We start from the raw sequence: 20,044 nt of genomic DNA, 5'->3' as shown, positions 1-20,044 counted from the left end.
GTGCCACTGAAGTATTTTAAGCTAAAAAGTGACATGATTAGACTTGATTTTCAGAAAGAATAATCTGGAAGCAGTGTAGAGGATGGATTAGAAGGGATTTAGGCTAAAGGATGTTTGAGGGATATAGCAATTAGTGAGTGAGAATGCCCTGGCAGTGGAAATAAAGAGGAAGAGATAGAGTTCAGAGATAATATTAACAAGATGTATTTGGAGTCTTTGGTTGCCAACAATAGAAATTAACCCAAGCTAGCTTAAGCAGAAAAACATGAATTTATTTATTATTCAGGATGTGTCATGGGACCTAAAGGCAGGTATGTGTCAGGACCTAGAAGAGACTCGAAACCATCAGGGCCCTCTTTCCAACTGTATTCCCTGCATCTTTGTGAGTCAGCTTCATTCTTCTTTCTACACAAATTGACCTCTGCTTCTCAGACCAGATGGCAGAACATTCCCTCGTCTGTACCAAATACCATCCCACCACCACTAGTTCTCAAATTTAAGCGCTAAAGACTGAGCTACTCTTAAAGCTGCCCTTACCTGCCTTCAGATCACAATTCTAAAGTCCAGGATGAGAGAATCTGGCCTGGTTTGGGTCAGGTATTGCGCGGATCTAATCTGTCCCAACCAGATGTGCTGAGTCACATAACAGAAATATGGCTCTCCAGGGCCCACCCTTGGGAGCAAAGCAGACAGTTCCTTGAAAAGGGACTGCATCAGCATTTCAACACCTCCTCTGTAACTCTCTTCACAGGTAGAATTTGTAAAATGTTAGCTGGGTAAATATGAGGGAGATAGAATTGAAGATTATTTCGTTTTGTGGCTTAGATGACTAGGTATATAAAGTTTACACTCACTAAACTAAGAGACTATAGAGGAGGAGTAGGTTTTTAAGGATTTTTTATAAAGTGTGCTGAGTTTAAAATATTTCAAGGCCGGGCGTGGTGGCACACACCTGTAATCCCAGCACTTTGGGAGGCTGAGGCAGGTGGATCACAAGGTCAGGAGTTCGAGACCAGCCTGGCCAATGTAGTGAAACCCCGTCTCTACTAAAAATACAGAAATCAGCCAGGCATGGTGGCAGGCGCCTGTAATCCCAGCTACTCGGGAGGCTGAAGCAGGAGAATCACTTGAATCTTGGAGGCAGAGGTTGCAGTGAGCTGAGATTGCACCACTGTACTCCAGCCTGGCCAGCAAAGAGACTCAATCTCAAAAAAAAATAAAAATAAAAAATAGGATATCTCAATACTTTTCATCATTTCAGCCTGTTCTGACTTTTGGCTGCAACGTCAGTAATTTTTCCAGCACAGAAAAGTTATTTACTCTTCAAACAGCTTAACATTGCTTCACCCCTCCCATCTCACTTATTTTCTTTCCTCTGACATTTGTATTTTCTTGTTAAAGTGTCAACTGGTAAGATGTGGCCTGAGAATGAAAAGGCAAGTTCACAACAACAGATTTTTGAAAATGAAGAAGCCTACTGGATGAAATCTAACAGTCTCCTAAAAGCTGATTCCCAGGATCCTGAGGTTAGAGAAGTTTGTGTTCAGGAAGTCAAATTAGAGAATCAATGGAAAACACCTATAAGAGAGAAACTGAGAGAAGAGAAAGAAGGCTCTGAGGAAGTAACCTGCAAAAAAAGAAAGAACCAGAAGGTGCTTAGAAAAAACCTGAATCCAAACTCAAAATACAGTCGATGTAATAGTATAGCACAGAAACTCCATGAATGTGCCAGGTGTGGCAAAAACTTCAGTTGGCACTCAGATCTAATTCTCCATGAGCAGATTCATTCTGCTGAGAAACCCCATGTGTGTGATGCGTGTGGGAAAGCATTCAAGACCAGAAATCAGCTTTCTGTGCACCAGATAATCCACACAGGGGAGAAGCCTTTTAACTGCACCCAGTGTGGGAAGGCTTTCAACAGTAGATCAGCTCTTTGCCGACATAAAAAAACCCACAGTGGGGAGAAGCCTCACGAGTGCAGGGACTGTGGGAAGGCCTTCAAGACCAGGAACTGTCTGTGTATGCATCAGCTCATCCACACTGGAGAGAAGCCTTACGAGTGTAACTGCTGTGGGAAGGCCTTCCAGTTTAAGCATTCCCTTACCATCCATGGCAGAATCCACACTGGAGAGAAGCCATATGAATGTGAGGAGTGCGGGAAGGCCTTCAGCGGGAGTTCAGACCTCACCAAACACGTAAGAATCCACACTGGGGAACGACCTTATGAGTGCAGCGAGTGTGGAAGGGCCTTCAGTCGGAGCTCAGACCTAAGCAAGCACAAACGAATCCATATTAGGGAGAAACACTATGGGTGCCCCCAGTGTGGAAAAGACTTCAGCATCAAGGCAGAACTCACCAAACACAGAAGGATGCACACTGAAGAGAAACGTTACAGGTGTGAGGAGTGTGGGAAAGCCTTTCGTCATAACTGTAAGCGCCGGGCTCATGAACGAGAGCACACCGGGGAGAAGCCCTATCAATGCGGAGATTGTGGGAAAACCTTCCAAGACCGGCACTGCCTTACCATCCATCAGAGAATCCACACTGGAGAGAAACCTTACAAATGTTTAGAGTGTGGGAAAGCTTTCGGTGGGAAGTCAAACTTGACCAATCACCAAAGAATTCACACTGGAGAGAAGCGTCACAAATGTGAGGTATGCGGAATGGCCTTCCATCATAGTTCAGTCCTGAGGCAACACAAAAGAATCCACACTGGTGAGAAGCCATACACCTGCAGTGAGTGTGGCACGTCCTTCCGTCAGGGCTCAGCTCTGATTGGACATAAGCGAGTTCATACTGGAGAGAAACCTTATGAATGTAAGGAGTGTGGAAAAGCTTTTAGAGTGAGCTCAAATCTTACTGGACATAAGAAAAGAAAACATCAAGTATGGAGAACCCATGAACTTGATGGGAGTAGGAAATCCCTCTCGCCAGTAACTGTTTCTCAGACCTCAGCAGTTAATATTTTGACCAGTGCCTGAGTATAACAATTCTGGTGTTACTTTTCTGTTTTTCCTACCTTGTAGGCTGGTCCTTCTGTCTCCTATATTAGTTATTCCTGATTTCCTGACCCTTAATTGTGAGATTCCCCAAAGACATTGTTCTTTACCTTCTTATTCAGTATTTTTTCAGTGAGCACATTTACTTCCAAGAGTTTATCAATCACTTCCTAATAATAATAAACACTTATTAGTGCTTGCTGTGTCCTAGGCACTGTTCTAAGGGATTTACACATTTAAACTTTTTAAATCCATACAACATCCCTATGAGATCAGGAATTTGAGGCACAGAAAGATTAACAAACTTGCCCAGGATCACATAACTAGTAAATTCTGTGCTCAGGCTTTCCTAGGCAATTCCCATGTGCGTGCACCACATCCTTCAGACATGAAGTTATACTTCAGTTCAGCACGAAACAGTTTTTAATTTATAAACACCAATCATTTTTAGCAATTTTTTTAACATAAAGCTAGAATGGTACTTCTCTATATTGTATCAGGATTGCTGAGATTCAAAGTGAAAAGGGAGGCAGGAAGAGAACAGGTTTAGAAATCACAGATAAGAGCCGGGCACGGTGGTTCACGCCTGTAATCTCAGCACTTTGGGAGGCTGAGGAGGGAGGATCACGAGGTCAGGAGTTCAAGACCAGTCTGGCCAATATGGTGACACCCTGTCTCTAATAAAATACAAAAATTAGGCGTGGTGGTGCACACCTGTAGTGCCAGCTACTCGGGAGGCTGAGGCAGGAGAATCGCTGGAACCCAGGAGGCGGAGGTTGCAATGAGCCAAGATCATGTCACTGCACTCCAGCCTGGGCAACAGAACGAGACTCCATCTCAAAAAAAAAAAAGAAAGAAATTACTAGCCTGACCTCCAGAAGTCTTTTGATGTTTACTAAACACATAAAATGAACATTTTGAGAGTGTATTTTTTTTAGTAAATTTTAGACTTTTACCAGGTAAAAAAGATATGTCTTGAAAATTTTGAAGGACTACTTTATGAACAGTGGGTTAATCTTGTTCTGCAACTATCCCAGAATAGAATTACAGTCCACAAGTAGAAGCTACAGGACATCTGTACATTTAGGAGATACTCAACTGGAACAGATTCTGCCCTAAGGTAATAAGTTTGGTAAGAATAATGCTGAAGAAATTCAAAGGTCAGGTTCATAGTTGAATGATAAAACATGTTGCTTGAAACCCTAAGATATCTGTAGTTCTAATTCTGAAGAGTTAGCAAACAAGAGTTAGTCTAAGTTATAATTTACATACAAAAATCACCAGGTAAAACTCACTTTTTAAAATCTAATTACATTCTACATGCAAACAAAATTTTTACCAGGAACATTGATATTATGAGATTATTTTTACTTTACCTTCACAAAAGAAATAGAGAATGCCCATTTCATTTAAGTTTAAGAAAGATGATAAGATACTTCTTGGTAAGGATTGTAGCTTGACTACGTGTATCTGGTATTGCTCCCTCTCAGAACTACACTAATGCTACAGTAAAACCATTCATAATCAGGAAGAATGACAGAGGAAACAACTATAAAATTTTGGAAACTGAAAAATGGATAAGTAGTAATGACATTGAATCTAAGAAAGCCAAATTTTAGCCTGAAGGGGGCAAGTAAAGGACAAATCTGACCAGGCATAGTGGTTTACATGTGTAGTCCCAGCACTTTGGGTGGCCGAGATGGGAGGATCACTTGAAATCAGCAATTTGAGACCAGCCTGGCCAACACGGTGAAACCCTGTCTCTCTATTAAAAATACAAAAATTAGCTGGGCTTGGTGGCGCGTGCCTGTAGTCCCAGCTACTGGGGAGGGGGAAGGGGAGGTGGCAGTTAGCCGATATCGCACCACTGCACTCCAGTCTCTGGGCAACAGAGTAAGACTCCTTCTAAAAAAAAAAAAAAGACAAATCTATTTTACATCATAGAATCTTAAACGACTCAAGAATTGGTGGCACCATATACCCCTGGAAATGAGGATGAATAGACTAAAATGAGGAGAGTCTGTCAAAGACTATTTAGGAAGCAAGCAGAGTCCTAGGTCCTCAAGCCCAAAGAAGATTGGAGGTTTATTTTCTGAAGAAGGTTAAACAAAGAATATGTGGGTTAGACACAATCGAGGACAGGAATTCCATTTGGGAAAAGGAGCATTCTGAATGCCAATGCCTCCAGCCTACTTTCCTTGTCTCCCAGAAAGGTAAGGGTCTGGCTTTCACCTCCCAGACAAAAGACAGTTTTCAGTGAGAAATCCAACCAGAATAGACCTGAAGATACATCAGGAGTTTCTCAGCAAGTGGCCTAGCCAGATAACCTGTAGTGAACATAAGCAAGCCATAGTCATGCCGTCAGAGCTTCCCATAGGTTTTATAGTCGTCCTCTATTAAAAAAAAATAAAGTTTATTGGCCAGGCACAGTGGCTCACGCCTGTAATCCCAGCACTTTGGGAGGCTGAGGCAGGCGGATCATCTGAGGTCGGGAGTTCACGACCATTAGCCAGGCATGGTGGCTCTTGCCTGTAATCCCAGCTACTTGGGAGGCTGAAGCAGGAGAATCGTTTGAACCCAGAAAGCAGAGGTTGGGGTGAGCCAAGATCGTGCCATTGCACTCCAGCCTGGGCAACAAGAGCAAAACTCTGTCTCAAAAAAATAAATAAATAAAAAACAAATTTCATTATAGAACATTTCAAATCCATGCAAGAGCAAAGGCAATAGAAAAATGAACTCCACGTACATCATTCAGCTTCAACAATTATTACATCAGGGCTAATCTTGTTTCATCTGTATGCCCACCCATTCCCTCTGCTTAAGATTATTTTCAAGCAAATGACAGAAATTGTGTTTCATCCATAAGTATTTAATTGTCTATAGGAGATAATGACTGTTTTAAAAAACTAATAATATGGGCCAGGCGTGGTGGCTCACGCCTGTAATCCCAGCACTTTAGGGAGGCCAAGGTGGACGGATTGCCTGAGGTCAGGAGTTTGAGACCAGCCTGGCCAACATAGTGAAACCCTGTCTCTACTGAAAATACAAAAATTAGCCAGGCGTGATGGCAGGTGCCTGTAATCCCAGCTACGCGGGAGGCTGAGGCAGGAAAATTGCTTGAACCCGGGAGGCAGAGGTTGCAGTGAGCCGAGATCACACCACTGCACTCCAGCCTGGGCGACAGAGTGAGACTCCATCTCAAAATAAATAAATAAATAAACTAACTAATAATAGAGCCAGGGGCACGACGGCCTATGCTGCAGTCCCAGCTACTTAAGAGGCTGAAGTGGGAGGACTCCTTGAGCCCTAAAGTTTGAGGTTAGCCTGGGCAATATTGCAAGACCCCATCTCTAAAACACAAACCAAAAATATAAATAAACTAACACTAGTACAGTTATCATACCTAAACAAAATCATCTACTTGGCAACATCATCAAAGATTCATTCGGTGTTCAAATATTTCTCTAATGCCATTTTTTTCTTAACATTTGAGAAAAAACAGGCCTGGCACCATGGCTCACACCTGTAAGCCCAGTACTTTGGGAGGCCAAAGCAAGAGAATCACTTGGGCTCAGGAGTTCAAGACCAGCCTGGGCAACATAGCAAGACCCTGTCTCTACAAAAAATTCAAAAATTAGTCAGGCATGGTGGTGCACGACTGTGGTCCCAGCTACTCAGGAGAGGAGATTGGGAGGTCAAAGCTGCAGTGAGCTGCGATCATGCCACCACACTCCAGCCTGGGTGTCAGAATGAGACCCTGTCTCAGAAGAAAAAAAAAAAAGTATTCAAATAAGGTCAATACATTGTGATTAGTTCGTACGTATCTTAAGTCTTTTAACATATAAGTTCTCCCCATATCTCTTTTTTCTTGAAATTTATTTAATGATTAACTAGGTTGTTGGTGCTATTGAGTTTCACAGTTTGGATTTTAATTATTGCACACCTTTGGTAGTATTTAACATGTTCCTCTGCCCCTGTATATCCTAAAAATTAATAGTTAGATCTAGGGGTTTTAGATGTGGTTTTGGTAAGACTACTTCATAGGCATCAGCACAAGCCTTTTTTGTTTAACATGACTAAAGTAGTCTTCAATAGCCTCCTTGCTTTCTGCTGAAAAGATTTTCCAGGTTTATCTGGTATATTTCCTTAAGAAGACTCTTCTAAAACTAGTACAGGAAAAAATAGAAGATCTGAATAGCCTGATACCAATTATTTAAGTAGAACCTATAATATACATTCCCAGAAAGAAAACTTCAGGATCAGATGGTTTCACCAGTTAATTCTACTAAACATGCGAGGAAAAATAATCCCAATGTTAAACTCATTTTATGAGGCCTGTGTAACCTTAATACCAAACCATTAGGGAATGATGAGGAAAAACAAACAACACAAGGAAATTTTTTTGTTTTTTTTTTTTTGAGACGGAGTTTCGCTTATCGCCCAGCTGGAGTGAAGTAGTACAATCTTAACTCACTGCAACGTTTGCCTCCCAGGTTCAAGCGATTCTCCTGCTTCAGCCTCTTGAGTAGCTGGGATTACAGGCGCCCGCCACCACGCTCGGCTAATTTTTTGTATTTTTAGTAGAGACAGCGTTTTGCCATGTTGTCCAGGCTGGTCTTGAACTCCTGACCTCAGGCGATCTACCCGCCTCGGCCTCCCAAAGTGCTGGGATTACAGGCGTGAGCCACGGCGCCTGGCTGGAAATTTTTTTAAAAAAGATAATTACAGGCTATTATCATTCATGAATGTAGTGAGAAAAATCTTGAGATAGTAACAAACAGAATCCAGAAATACGCATTTTTTAAAAGATGACATGTCTTGAACAAGTTAGGATTATTCTAGCATGGAAAAGGTGGACTAGCATTCAAAAATCAGTAAAGGTGGCCAGGCGTAGTGGCTCACGCCTGTAATCCCAGCACTTTAGGAGTCCCAGGAGGGAGGATCACTTGAGGTAAGAAGTTTGAGACCAGCCTGGCCAACATGGCAAAACCCCCCTTTCTACTAAAAATACAAAAATTAGCCAGTGTGGCCTGCACCTGTAATCCCAGTTGGGAACAATTCTGTGATTGTCCTTCTTTCTAACATACAATTCATATGATTTTCTTTTTATTCTCTTAAATCTGGAACATCATTCAAAATCTACACATAGAAAACTATGTCCTCTTTAGTAGAGTTTGCCGCATATTAGGGCAGTAACTTATCTAATCCTTGTGAACCCCCATGAGAACCCCGCTAAACTCTGAGTTGCGTGGGGCAAGGACGTTCTGTGCTGTTCCCTTGCACATCCTCTCCATACCCTCTCAGACTTTAACTATGAAGCTGGAAGGAGGAAGAGAAGATTAGGGAAGGCTTCCAGGGAGAAACAACTTCCAAGCTAAGGTCTAGAGAATGAGACAGACCGGAAGTATGCAGACAGAACTGCTGGGAGGAGATAGGGCTCCCCTGGAAACCACAGACATACGGGGTACTGAGAAGCCCACAGAGAAGGTACCTGGCTGGATGTGTCTGGCAGTTGTAAGGTAAGGCAAGGCACTGGCACTTTCCCTAGAGTTGTCTCTTCTCTAGTCCAAGCGCGAAGTGAGCACACTACAGAGAGGCTGGAGGAAGAACCGCAGCTGATTCCAAACATAAATTAATCCTTCAGGCTGCGGGCGGTGGTTCAAGCCTGTAATCCCAGCACTTTGGGAGGCCAAGGAGGGAGGATCACCTGAGGCTAGGAGTTCGAGACCAGCCTGACCAACGTGGCGAAACCCTGTCTCTACTAAAAATACAAAAATTAGCCAGGGCGTGGTGGTGCGCACCTGTAATCCCAGCCACTCGGGAGACTGAAGCAGGAAAATAGCTTGAACCGGGAAGGCAGAGGTTACAGTGAGCCGAGATCGTGCCGCTGCACTCCAGCCTGGGCGACAGAGCGAGATTCTGCCTCAAAAACAAACAAAATTAATCTTTCAGAGGAACTAGCAGAATCTGTCTTTAGTTACGAGCAGATTGCAAGGGTCGGACGTCCATTCGTTTGTTTGTAATAAAGAAGTATGTGTCATTAAAGTTTTCCTTTTGCTTGTGTCACTCATTGCTGTATCTGAGGCGCCCGGAGTACACTGTCCTCTCAATTACAGGGGAACATTGTTCTGTGGACGGTTATCTCTAGCTCCGTGGTAAACAGAAGTGAAAGAGGAGAAAGAATGGGATTGATACGTAAGAGCCATCCATACTGAACATTCGGAAAGGGATTCTCCTAAAAACTGTTCCCAGTGAGAATGAAAAAGTGCTTGGCAGCGGTGGGATTCGAACCCACGCCCCCGAAGAGACTGGAGCCTTAATCCAGCGCCTTAGACCGCTCGGCCACGCTACCGTGGGTCGTGGGTGGGTCTTTCCGCACTTTCCCTAGTAGAGAATGTCGCCCCCTACGGCGTTTAAGGCCTATCTTTTTCCCCATTGGGGAATGTTGCCCCCTACCGCGTTTAAGGTGTGTCTTCTCCCCACGACCTCTTCTTCTCTGGAGCTCCCTCCAGTGCCACCAGAGAACTTCGGGCTGCTGTTCAGCCGCCACACACCCCGACCCCCAACACTTTGCTTTCGCACTGATGGGAGCAGTGAGGAAGGAAACCGGCCGATCCTAGACGCCCGTCACTTGTGTCACCGATGTAAGACGAAGCGGCCTCGCGGACCGAGAGTCCCAGGGGACGCTGTGGGTCGCAGGTTCGCTGTGGAAGGTGACGCCTGCCTGGAGTCCCGACGCCGCTGAGCGAGTTTCGAGTGGTTTGGCCGAGGGAAATCTACGAAAAAAGGGGGCGCCGTGCGAAAGAGCGCAGTTGTAGCTGTTTATGAAGGTAAAAATTCAGAAGGTGACCCGCGGTCTCCGCAGAAAAGGCACATGACGGTTCAGTTTGAAACTCCAAGATTCGAATCATTTAGAAGTATAGTTGCTGCTGTACTATAATGCAATGAATTGATAAAGTTGTTCGTTGCGTTTCTCTTATAGCAGGTGACAGCGCATCGGTCTCCTTGGCCCAAAATTTTGACTGAGTCCTAAAATAAAAACGCATTGTGCAAAAAATTATGACAGAAATAAGATCATAATAAAGCAAGCGCTGGAGTTTATTGTTTTGTCATTCATCTTCATTAAAATCAATGCTGACAGAAGTTTTTATCCAATATGCCTATGCCTGTGGAAACTAGGCTGTCTTACAAATTCTTTTTTTTTTTTTTTTTTTTTTTTTTGGGAGACGGAGTTTCGTTCTTGCTGCCCAGGCTGGAGTCCAATAGCGCGATCTCGGCTCACCGCAACCTCCGCCTCCTGGGTTCAAGCAATTCTGCCGCCTCAGCCTCCCGAGTAGCTGGGATCACAGGCATGCGCTACCATGCCCGGCTAATTTTGTGTTTTTAGTAGAGATGGGGGTTTCTCCATGTTGGTCAGGCTGGTCTGAAACTCCCGACCTCAGGTGATCTGCCCGTTCCGGCCTCCCAAAGTGCTGGGATTACAGGCTTGAGCCACCGCGCCCGGCTGTCTTACAAATTCTTATACTTGAATTGTTCATACGGAATTTATTGCATAGTGCCTGGTGTTAATTTCCTGCGGCTACTGTAACAAATTATCAGAAACTGTGTGTCTAAAAGCAACAGATACCTATTCTCTTACAAGTCTGGAGGCCAGAAATCCACAATCAGTATGTGGGCCAAAATCAAGGTGTGGGCTGGGTCCAGCTCGCTCTAGAAACTCTAGGTAAAATCCTATCCTGGCCTTTTCCAGCGTCTGGTGGTTGCTTGTTGACTTATAGCCACATCTCTCCAGCCTTCAAAGTCAGCACCTACAAATATCCCTCTGCTTTGTCTTCATATGGCCTTCACCACCACCAAAAAAAAAAAAAAGGGCTGATTCCCTAAAAGTATCTCGTTAATACTGAAAGTTGCAGTACTCTTAGCAATACATTATTTCCTAAGGAAATTACTTTAGGAAAATTACTAAGAAAAAAGATTTCCAAGAAAGCAAAAGCAATATAGTCACTCCCTACTCTAACCCTACTCTTTTTTGAGGCGAAGTCTCCCTGAGTCGCCCAGGCTAGAGTGCAATGGCGCTATCTCGGCTCACTGCAACCTCTGCCTCACGAGTTCAAGCGATTCTCCTGCCTCAGCCTCCCGAGTGGCTGGGACTACAGGCACCCGCCACCACGCCCAGCTAATTGTTGTATTTTTAATACAGACAGGGTTTCACCATATTGGTCAGGCTGGTCTCGAACTCCTGACCTTGTGATAAGCCTGCCTCGGCCTCCCGAAATGCTGGGATTACAGGCGTGAGCCACGGCGCGCAGCCTGCTCACGCCCTGCTCTTTCTCCTGGTCTCACTTTCCTTTGTTCCTCCGTATTCCCCAAGGTAGGCGCGCCTCTTTTCTCACCTGCTGTGTCAATCTGGGCTCTCTGCCTGGTTCTCTCAGTCCCTCACAACAGCAATAATCTCCTCTCCACTATCAAGGCTATATTCTCCTACCAGTTCTAGATCTCTGAGAACAAGGTGGCCGAACTTGAGGGAGACTGACCACTTTTTGACAGCTTTAACCTTTAAGGACACAGAGCAACGGTGCCCTCCTGCTAGGTGCTAATTGGTTCAATGTCTCATCAGCTGCATCTTGGTCCATCAAAGGCATCAATCCAGAGACTGATTTTCTCTCTGGTGTTTGCATTCCTGCACAATAAACTAGAAGGGTGAAATCAAAATAGAAAAATGGCAGAAATTATTTGAAAGTGACGATATCAACCAGTGAGCACCAGGAATCCATTAATCCGTTCAACAAGTACTGACCGAATGCCTACTCTGTGCCTGGGCACTGAATATTCAGGATGAACGCTGACACCGGCGGTCCTCACCCTCACAGCTAGGAGGAAAGGCAAACTGATTAAGCGATTGCAAGTCATCATCGTGACTGAATTGGTGCTGGGTCACGCAGCTCGGGATTGGAACTTAGTGTCGATCTGGAAAGGCCTGCTTGGAGAAATTTACGAATGCACTGGGGAATGGGGTGGAGGTAGGAGGTTGGAGCGAGACAAGACTGGCGAGAAGTCTGAAAAGAGAAAGACAATTTGGGTTGTAGGGGGGCCGCTGGCGGGATTGAACCCGCAACAGAACTACGCCCACAACCCCTCTCTCTCCATAGAATCCCTACCTCCCGGAGGAAAGACTGAGAATCCTGAAGGAGTCAGGAATGAGAAGGACAAAGGAGAAAGAAAAGAGTAGGAGGGTTTCTCCCACAGTCCCCGCGGATCAGTTGCGTAGGTGGTGGAGGTCCCTGACAGCTCCAGCTGCCTGGTCATTGCTGGATCTGTGATTCTAAAATTCTGAGCAGTAATGAGCCCAAGCGTGCACCTGAGGAAAGAGTAAGGGCACACAGAGTCATAACAAAGTATGTATGTATTTGAGCCAGGGCCTCGCTTTGCCACGATCAGAGCTCATTGCGGCCTCGAACTTCTGGGCTCAAGAGATCCTCCTGCCTCAGCCTCTAAGCAGCTGGAATTACACGCACAAGTGACCGCGCCTAGCTTTTCTCTTTCTTTCTCTTTCTTTTCCCTTCTCTCTCTCTCTCTCCCCCCACCCCCCAACCCTCTCTCTTTTTGGTAGAAACGGGGGTGTCGCTTTTTTGTCCAGTTTGATCTCGAAATCCGAGGCTTCAAGCGACCCTCCCGCCTCCACCAGAAGGACGAATGTAAACCAGACACGAATGTGCCCCTGTTCCCCCGCCCTGGCGAGGCACTTGCTAGTATCCTCTATCCAACTGCCGGCTGAATGTGTTCTCTCTAGGAATCGAGGAGGACTGCCTTTCTCGCTGGTTCTGTTTCAGTCCGGATCCCACAGCTTCAGTCCAACAGGTTTGCTTTGTTTGATAGCCTGGGCATGAGAGTGAGATTTGGAGCTATCCTCACAGATTCCTGGAAGTTGAACAGAGATCTCTGATGAGTCCTCTCTTTAGAACTAAACTGATTCCCCAGGACCTACCAACTTGAGAAATTTTCTGGGAAGCACGTATGTACCTGTACGGACTTGTCAGCAACTGCCATATATAAGGAACTCTAATTCTAGCTTTACTGTGCATGACAAGAAAGCTTGAAATTGAAATCTTGATGCCATCCCATAGGTAACCGAGATTTTCCAGGTTTATACATAGTTCAGAATTCAAAGTTCTGAACAATCTAAGAGCTTTCACACCTCTGCGCTTTTGCTTCTCCTGATCGCTTGTCCTGGAATGCTGGTTTCCATTTTGCTCCCTAATAAAAATCTTGTTCATTCTTCAAAGCCCACTTCAGATAGGGTCTTCTCCACCCCACCTCCAAATCTCCCTCTCTCTCTCACACACACACACGCCATTGTATTTTTCCACACTTCATTTTAGCAGGTGACTCTTTCTGCCCAATAGAAAACTTAATCACACTATCTGTCTTCTTCATTCCCTAAGTACCCGTGAGAAGAATGATGATGATGATAACATTAATAACACGGATTTGGATAATTGGCTGACTGCTTTTGTGTATTGTTATTGACTCATCACAACTTTATATAGTAAATACTATAATACTTTTATTCCCATTTTACAGTTGAGAAAATCGGGATTTGGGGGGTGTTGAGAGGTGAGATTTGTGTCTTGGTCGTTTTTCATTTTCCTTAGTGACTAGTGTAGTACAAGCCTACGGGCTCTCAATATTTATAGATTGATTCATTGACCCTAGCTGTTGACTTTTTTTTGTTTTTGTTTTTGTTTGTTTTTTGTTAGCAGTCATTCACATTCTCTTTCCTCCTCTTGTCCTGATGCATATTTTGGTTTTATTTTTTCGACTTTCTCTCTGAGTTGACGAGTAATCAGTAGCAAGTCTGGTGAATAAACGGAACCTACTGTGCCAAAATGCAAAATTAGGAAATTTTTTTTTTCCTGTGAACAATGAGTAATAGCTTATATGAGAAGGAAAGAAAATGGTAGCATTGGAAGAAGAGTTCTTCATCTCTAATCCAATTAGCTTTATGTGGAAAATGAAGGAAAACAAAAGAAAAAAAAGAGGCATTAATCAAGATAAATTAACCCAGACAGTTCCTTTCACAGGGGTCCCAACCAGACTGTTTTCCAATAGCAGAGGCATAAAAACTAATGAAGCAAGAGATTCTTGCTGCACATAGAGGAGACAACGTGTGATATCATGAGAAGAGCGTGTGTTCAAGAAGTGATCACCACCAGGCCTAGAGGGTTGAATTCCTATGAAACATTAGATTAAAAGACTTCCGTATATACAGGAATTTTACAAACTATATTACTTTTAGGTCTATGTCAAAATAAAATTTCTTAGTCAAATTGATCTTATGTATGTGTCAAAGTTTATTAATTCAAGGAGAGAACTGACAAGATGACAAAAGAGTGTCCCATCTCAAGGAAGTTTTGGAAACTGTGAATGTATGGGGGAAGAGAAGAGAAAGTGCAATTAATTAGAAAAAGTCCTGCTTCATTTAACTTGATCATAAAAACATTACGTCCTGGCCAGAGGCGGTGGCTCACGCTTGTAACCCCGGCACTTTGGGAGGCTGAGGCATGTGGGTCACTTGAGGCCAGGAGTTCGAGACCAGCCTGGCCAACATGGTGAAACCCCCGTCTCTAACAAAAATACAAAAATTAGCCAGGAGTGGTAATCCCAGCTACTCGGGAATGCCTGTAATCCCAGCTACTCAGGAGGCTGAGACAGGAGAATTGCTTGAACCCAGGAAACCGAGGTTGCAGTGAGCTGAGATCGGGCCACTGCTCTCCAGCCTGGGCGACAGAGAAAGACTCCATTTCAAAACAAAGAAATCACACCTTCCATTTGACGGTGAAATAGTATCAGGAGCACCATGATTTTTCTTTGGAAACTTGTAGAGAAGTCATACGTGCCCATATCTTACCAGATATAAGAAAGAAATAATAAGCAGTACATCTGGGGCTGCTCTTTAGACAGACCAAGAAACAAAGATTCATGCCTCAATACTGTCAGACAGGAGCCAGTCAGTACAGAGTCACCAAACCTTGACAGGAGAGAAACAAAAGTCTGCTTTTTCTCCAGTAGTTACCGGTAAATTTATCAAATGTGCATTCAGAGATGATGCTGAATGCGTTGTTCGCCTGTTTCTCAGTTTTGTGACAGCAGGTTTTAATTTAATTTAACGTGGAATTAAACCTTCTCCTATCCTCTCTTAGGAAAAAACATGATTTGTACGTTCATAGGGGAAGAAAGGTTGAAGCGCTTGAGAGATGAAGCAATCCCGAAACTGCTTTGGCCCAGAACATTAAATTACTGTGTAGGTATTTCTAGGGCTATCCCCTAGCTCCCAGCTGGAGCAGCGTGGAATTTACAGAAAAATCCGAGGAAGATAGACTGGTTGTCTAAACCACCGAGGTTCTAGCAGCTTCAGAAGCTTGAACACAGCAATCAAATCTTCCAGAAATGACTTCCCCATTTCTTCTCTGTCATCTTCATAACTGTCTTTTCAAAAGGTTATGCTACTCTCAGCTAACTCCTAATCGATTGTCTCTGGAATTTCCCGCTTACTGAATCACCCAATTGAATGAGTTAAAAATGTCAAAGCGCTTACTTAGAACAATGCCGGACACTCGGTCTACGCTAGATTAAGTATTCATTATTAAATGTTTTAAAATAACTGAAAATTACATCGCTTGTCATTTTGTACCTGGAGTACCAAAGCAAGAACGGGGTTTCTATGCAGAAAATACCTCATATGAAAATTGAAAGTTAACTTATGCACAATTTGCTGTCTGCTCAGAGATTTCGTTCCTGGATGAAAGAATTTGTTGTAGGTTAAAACAAAACACTCCCTTCCCTGACCGGGAATCGAACCCGGGCCGCGGCGGTGAGAGCGCCGAATCCTAACCACTAGACCACCAGGGAACTTGCAAACGCCTTACTAAAATACTTTTATGAAGCTAGAATTCGACACACATGCACACAGTTGACTTTTCCTAGTTTTCCAATGAATTAGTGCGAGATCATGCCCTCGTATTCACCGACCTCTTGTTTTGCACCAACCAATAAAATTTGGACAGCAGAGGGCGTGGAAACGCCGTAACAGTAATCTGGGAGGTTCATAACCGGATGATGGAACGTGCTCTGTTTCAATATGTGCATTCAACCGGGAATAAATTGTAACATTAATTTGTAATTGTCTTCTTGCTTTTCTTTGCATAAAGTAGTGAACCATATGAAGAACAAAGTAATTTTTTAATTTGTCTTTGGTTCCTTCGGAGTACTTGTCTTCGTGGTTTTTAAAAAAAAAATACCAAATAGTAAATAAAAAACATGAGTAATAAATTGATTAGGCCTGATTTCCAAACAGCGTGGGCGGAGCCGAAATAGCTCAGTTGGGAGAGCGTTAGACTGAAGATCTAAAGGTCCCTGGTTCGATCCCGGGTTTCGGCAGAAAAGCGCCTATATTTTGAGCCCACGACAATATAAATACTGAACTTTCCTTCTACAATACAGAAACACTCCTTAGAACCTAAAATGGGGGCACATTTTTCTCAGATTCATAAAGGAAATCCAGGAACACTGTGGGATACGTTTGTTTCTGTAGCAGAACTCTAGGTATGGGTTTCAACATCTCACTAGATAAAAGATGAAAAGTTAAACGTGCTGAAAGAAGTTTAATCTTGAGCAATACCAATTACATTTTATTTTCGACCTATGTTCCCTCAATAAATATTTATTAAGTGAATTGTTATTGTTATGCGTGCGTCTAATTGAAGAGACAACCTGAACAGGCTGAGTATGAGTAACGAGGCTGTTTATTCACTGGGGTGCGAGCGGGCTGAGTCCGAAAAGGGAGTCAGCGGAGGGTGGTGGGATTGGAGCTAGTTGTATAGGTTAGGGGTAAGCAGTGGAAAGTTACACTTAGGGGCCGTTTATTGCGGGCAGGGTAAGAATGTCACAAGGTATATTATCACAAGGTAGGAGGGGTCACAGAGCACAGTGTCACGAAGTTGATTGATCAGTTAGGGTAGAGCATGTTAAAATGGTAGAAGGTCGCAAAGTTGGCTAATCGGCTAAGATAGGAATTGTTTTTCTTCTTTTGTAGTTTTCCTGTTGTCCCAGACTTTCTGGCTCCAGGATACCTACTGGATGTACACGTGTGGGTCACAGGGTCACAATGGCTTGACCATAGCACAGCCTGCTCCGAGGAAAAGGATAGAGAGAGGCACGGCCGGTGAACTGAAGGAAAGGTTCCTGGAAGAAAGAGCCCGCTGAGCTGTTGAAAGAGTGGCTCCTTGCTATAGGTGGGGGAGGGGCGGGGTGGCTGCTGAGCTGTGAAAGGGAGGGAGCCAGCATATTCCCTCAGCCACCTTTTTTGCTAAACTCCTAATTTGCTAGCTCTTGGCATATTCAACCCGTCTTCCTACTCGGAGGAATGGTCTCTCGTATCCAAGTCTATTTAATATTCCATCTGAGCTTTTAACCCCTCTACCCATTCCATTTTGCTCTATGCTTGTGTCTTTCATCTCTCTCCTCCTTACCTGCCTCTCTTCAAAGTACAGAATGTCTAAATCTCCATCTTTGGACAACAATGGAACACATGACCTTATGCATTATCCTCAGACTCTTACCTTCCACTCAGCACTAAATCTGTTGTAAAAACAATGTTTACCTCATTATTTGCTCATTGGCTGAGGAGGTCTGCCTTCCAATCCCAGGAAACCATTACCATCAACTTTCCAACTTTCAAATGTCTTGGCTCTTTTTGGTCCTATACTTAATTTTGCACAGTATAACAACCTATTGACAATCCTTCCTTTATGAAGCAGCCCTCCTTTGGACTTTGGGACTTTGAAGGAGCCTCGTTGTCTGGGGTGACACCCAAGGTTCATCATCTCACAGCCACAGAGATCAAGGACCTGGACACACAAAGAGTGAGGTTAAGAGTGGAAATTTAATAGGTGAAAGAAAGGAAATATCTCTCTGCTACAGAGAGCGGTCCCGGAAAAATGGGTTGCTGAAATGTGGTGAAATGCAGGGGTTTTTACAGATGAGCTAGTAGGGAGATGGCGTCTGACCTACACAGGGCACGAAAAACCCAGTTAGGACCAGGTGTGCCAACTGCATAGGGTGTGAACCTCTGGCAGCCCTCACCCCAATCTGTTACTATGCAGGTGAGTTCTCTGCCTGAGCTTCTCCATGTTGCCCGTTTCTTTCTTACTATACACATGCTAACAAAAAATGGAAGGTGGAGCCTCATGGTGGACATGCCTGGCCTCCTGGTAGACCTTTTCTGTCGGTGCAGCTGCCAGCTTTCCCCCATTCAAGTTTCCAGCTTCCTTATCTATGTCTGCAGCTCCATCTTTCAGGCTGCTCTCTGTCAGAAAGGGAATAATTTCTAGGGCTGCTTTTTGTTAGAAGAGAAGTTCTGCCGAGGACTCTTTTGCCCTATCTACCTAAGCAATTTCTTTGTATCTCCTGTAACAACTTGACTCTCCATTATTTTTCTCCATACTCTCTAACTGTTCCCTTTCAGCTCCCCATCCCTCCAATGTTAATGACTTTGGTCTTTTTTTAAATTAAATGTTTAATTTTTAGGTAGTCGTAGATTCACATGCAGCTATAAGAAATAATACAGAGAGATTCTTTACCTGCTTGCCCCCAATGGTAACATCTTGCAAAACTATAGTACGAAATCACAATCAGGATATTGATATTGATAAAGTCAAGATGCAAAACATTTCCATCACCACAAGGATTCCTTATTGCCCTTTTACAGCCACACCCGCTTCCCTACTGTCCCTGCTTCAACCTCTGGCAACTACTAATCTTTTTCACTTTTATGATTTTGTCATTTCAAATACGTTATAAAAATGGAATGATACATTATGTAACCTATTAGGATTGGCATTTTGCACTCAGTGTAATTCTCTAAAGATTCATCTAGGTTGTTCAGCATCAACAGTTCATTCTTTTTTCTTGCTCAATAGTATTCTGTGGTATGAATTTACCAGTTTGAACATTCTCACCTGCTGAAGGAAAGTTGAGTCATTTTCAGCTTTTGACTTTTACAAATAAAGCCACCATAGGCCGGGCGCGGTGGCTCAAGCCTGTAATCCCAGCACTTTGGGAGGCCGAGACGGGCGGATTTACGAGGCCAGGAGACCGAGACCATCCTGGCTAACACAGTGAAACCCCGTCTCTACTAAAAAAATACAAAAAACTAGCCGGGCGAGGTGGCGGACGCCTGTAGTCCCAGCTACTCAGGAGCCTGAGGCAGGAGAATGACGTAAATCCGGGAGGCGGAGCTTGCAGTGAGCTGAGATCCGGCCACTGTACTCCAGCACGGGCGACAGAGTGAGACTCCGTCTCAAAAAAAAAAAAAAAAAAAGAAACAAATAAAGCCACCATAAACATTTGTATACTGGCTTTAGTGTTAATATAAATCTTTGTTTATCCAAGATAAATGTCCAGGAGTGCAGCTGCCGGGTGGTATGGTACTTGCACATTTAACTTTTTAAGAAACTGCCAACTGTTTTCCAGAACAGCTACATTTCATTCCCACCTACATGTATACAGCCTCATCAGCATTTGGTTGTTGCCACTATTTTTATTTTAGTCATTTTGATAGATGCATAGTGATATCTCACTGTGGTTGTAATTTGCATTTCCCTAATGCTAAGGATGTTGAAAACGTTTTTATGTGCTCATCTGCCATCTGTGTATCTTCTTCGGTGAAATGTCTATTTAGGTGTTTTATCCAATCCGGTAAGAATAGCTGTGTACATGCCGGGCGCGGTGGCTCACGCCTGTAATCCCAGCACTTTGGGAGGCCGAGGCGGGCGGATCACGAGGTCAGAAGATGGAGACCATCCCGGGTAACATGGGGAAACCCCGTCTCTACTAAAAACACAAAAAATTAGCCGGGCGTGGTTGCAGGTGCCTGTAGTCCCAGCTACTCAGGAGGCTGAGGCTGGAGAATGGCCTGAACCCGGGAGGGGAAGCTTGCTGTGAGCCGAGATGGCACCACTGCACTCCAGCCTGGGCAACAGAGCTAG

At 44.0% G+C, this 20,044-nt stretch overlaps 1 protein-coding gene and 3 non-coding genes across 7 annotated transcripts in view; 2 read left to right on the top strand and 2 right to left on the bottom strand.

Annotated features, from left to right (window-relative positions):
• ZNF311 (zinc finger protein 311) overlaps window positions 1-3,198 on the top strand; it is an 11,842-nt gene extending 8,644 nt beyond the window's left edge. For all 4 annotated transcript variants that reach the window (XM_011991277.1, XM_011991276.1, XM_011991275.1 and 1 more), the window contains one exon: window positions 1,402-3,198. In XM_011991277.1, the coding sequence (XP_011846667.1) occupies window positions 1,402-2,981 (1,580 nt within the window). In that variant the 3' untranslated portion in view covers window positions 2,982-3,198. The remainder of the gene's footprint in view (window positions 1-1,401) is intronic.
• Window positions 3,199-9,269: 6,071 nt separating this feature from the next.
• Window positions 9,270-9,351, bottom strand: TRNAL-AAG. Its single transcript has one exon. It is a non-coding gene; the product is annotated as a tRNA-Leu (tRNA).
• Window positions 9,352-15,836: 6,485 nt separating this feature from the next.
• Window positions 15,837-15,908, bottom strand: TRNAE-CUC. The gene has a single exon. It is a non-coding gene; the product is annotated as a tRNA-Glu (tRNA).
• Window positions 15,909-16,363: 455 nt separating this feature from the next.
• On the top strand, window positions 16,364-16,436 carry TRNAF-GAA. The gene has a single exon. It is a non-coding gene; the product is annotated as a tRNA-Phe (tRNA).
• Window positions 16,437-20,044: the final 3,608 nt, after the last annotated feature.

The sequence above is a fragment of the Mandrillus leucophaeus genome, unplaced genomic scaffold (genome assembly GCF_000951045.1).
Source record: "Mandrillus leucophaeus isolate KB7577 unplaced genomic scaffold, Mleu.le_1.0 Scaffold392, whole genome shotgun sequence".
In the NCBI taxonomy this organism is placed as follows: Eukaryota; Metazoa; Chordata; class Mammalia; order Primates; family Cercopithecidae; genus Mandrillus; species Mandrillus leucophaeus.
Note: the sequence above shows the minus strand (reverse complement) of the source record. Positions and strands in the feature narration are given on the sequence as shown.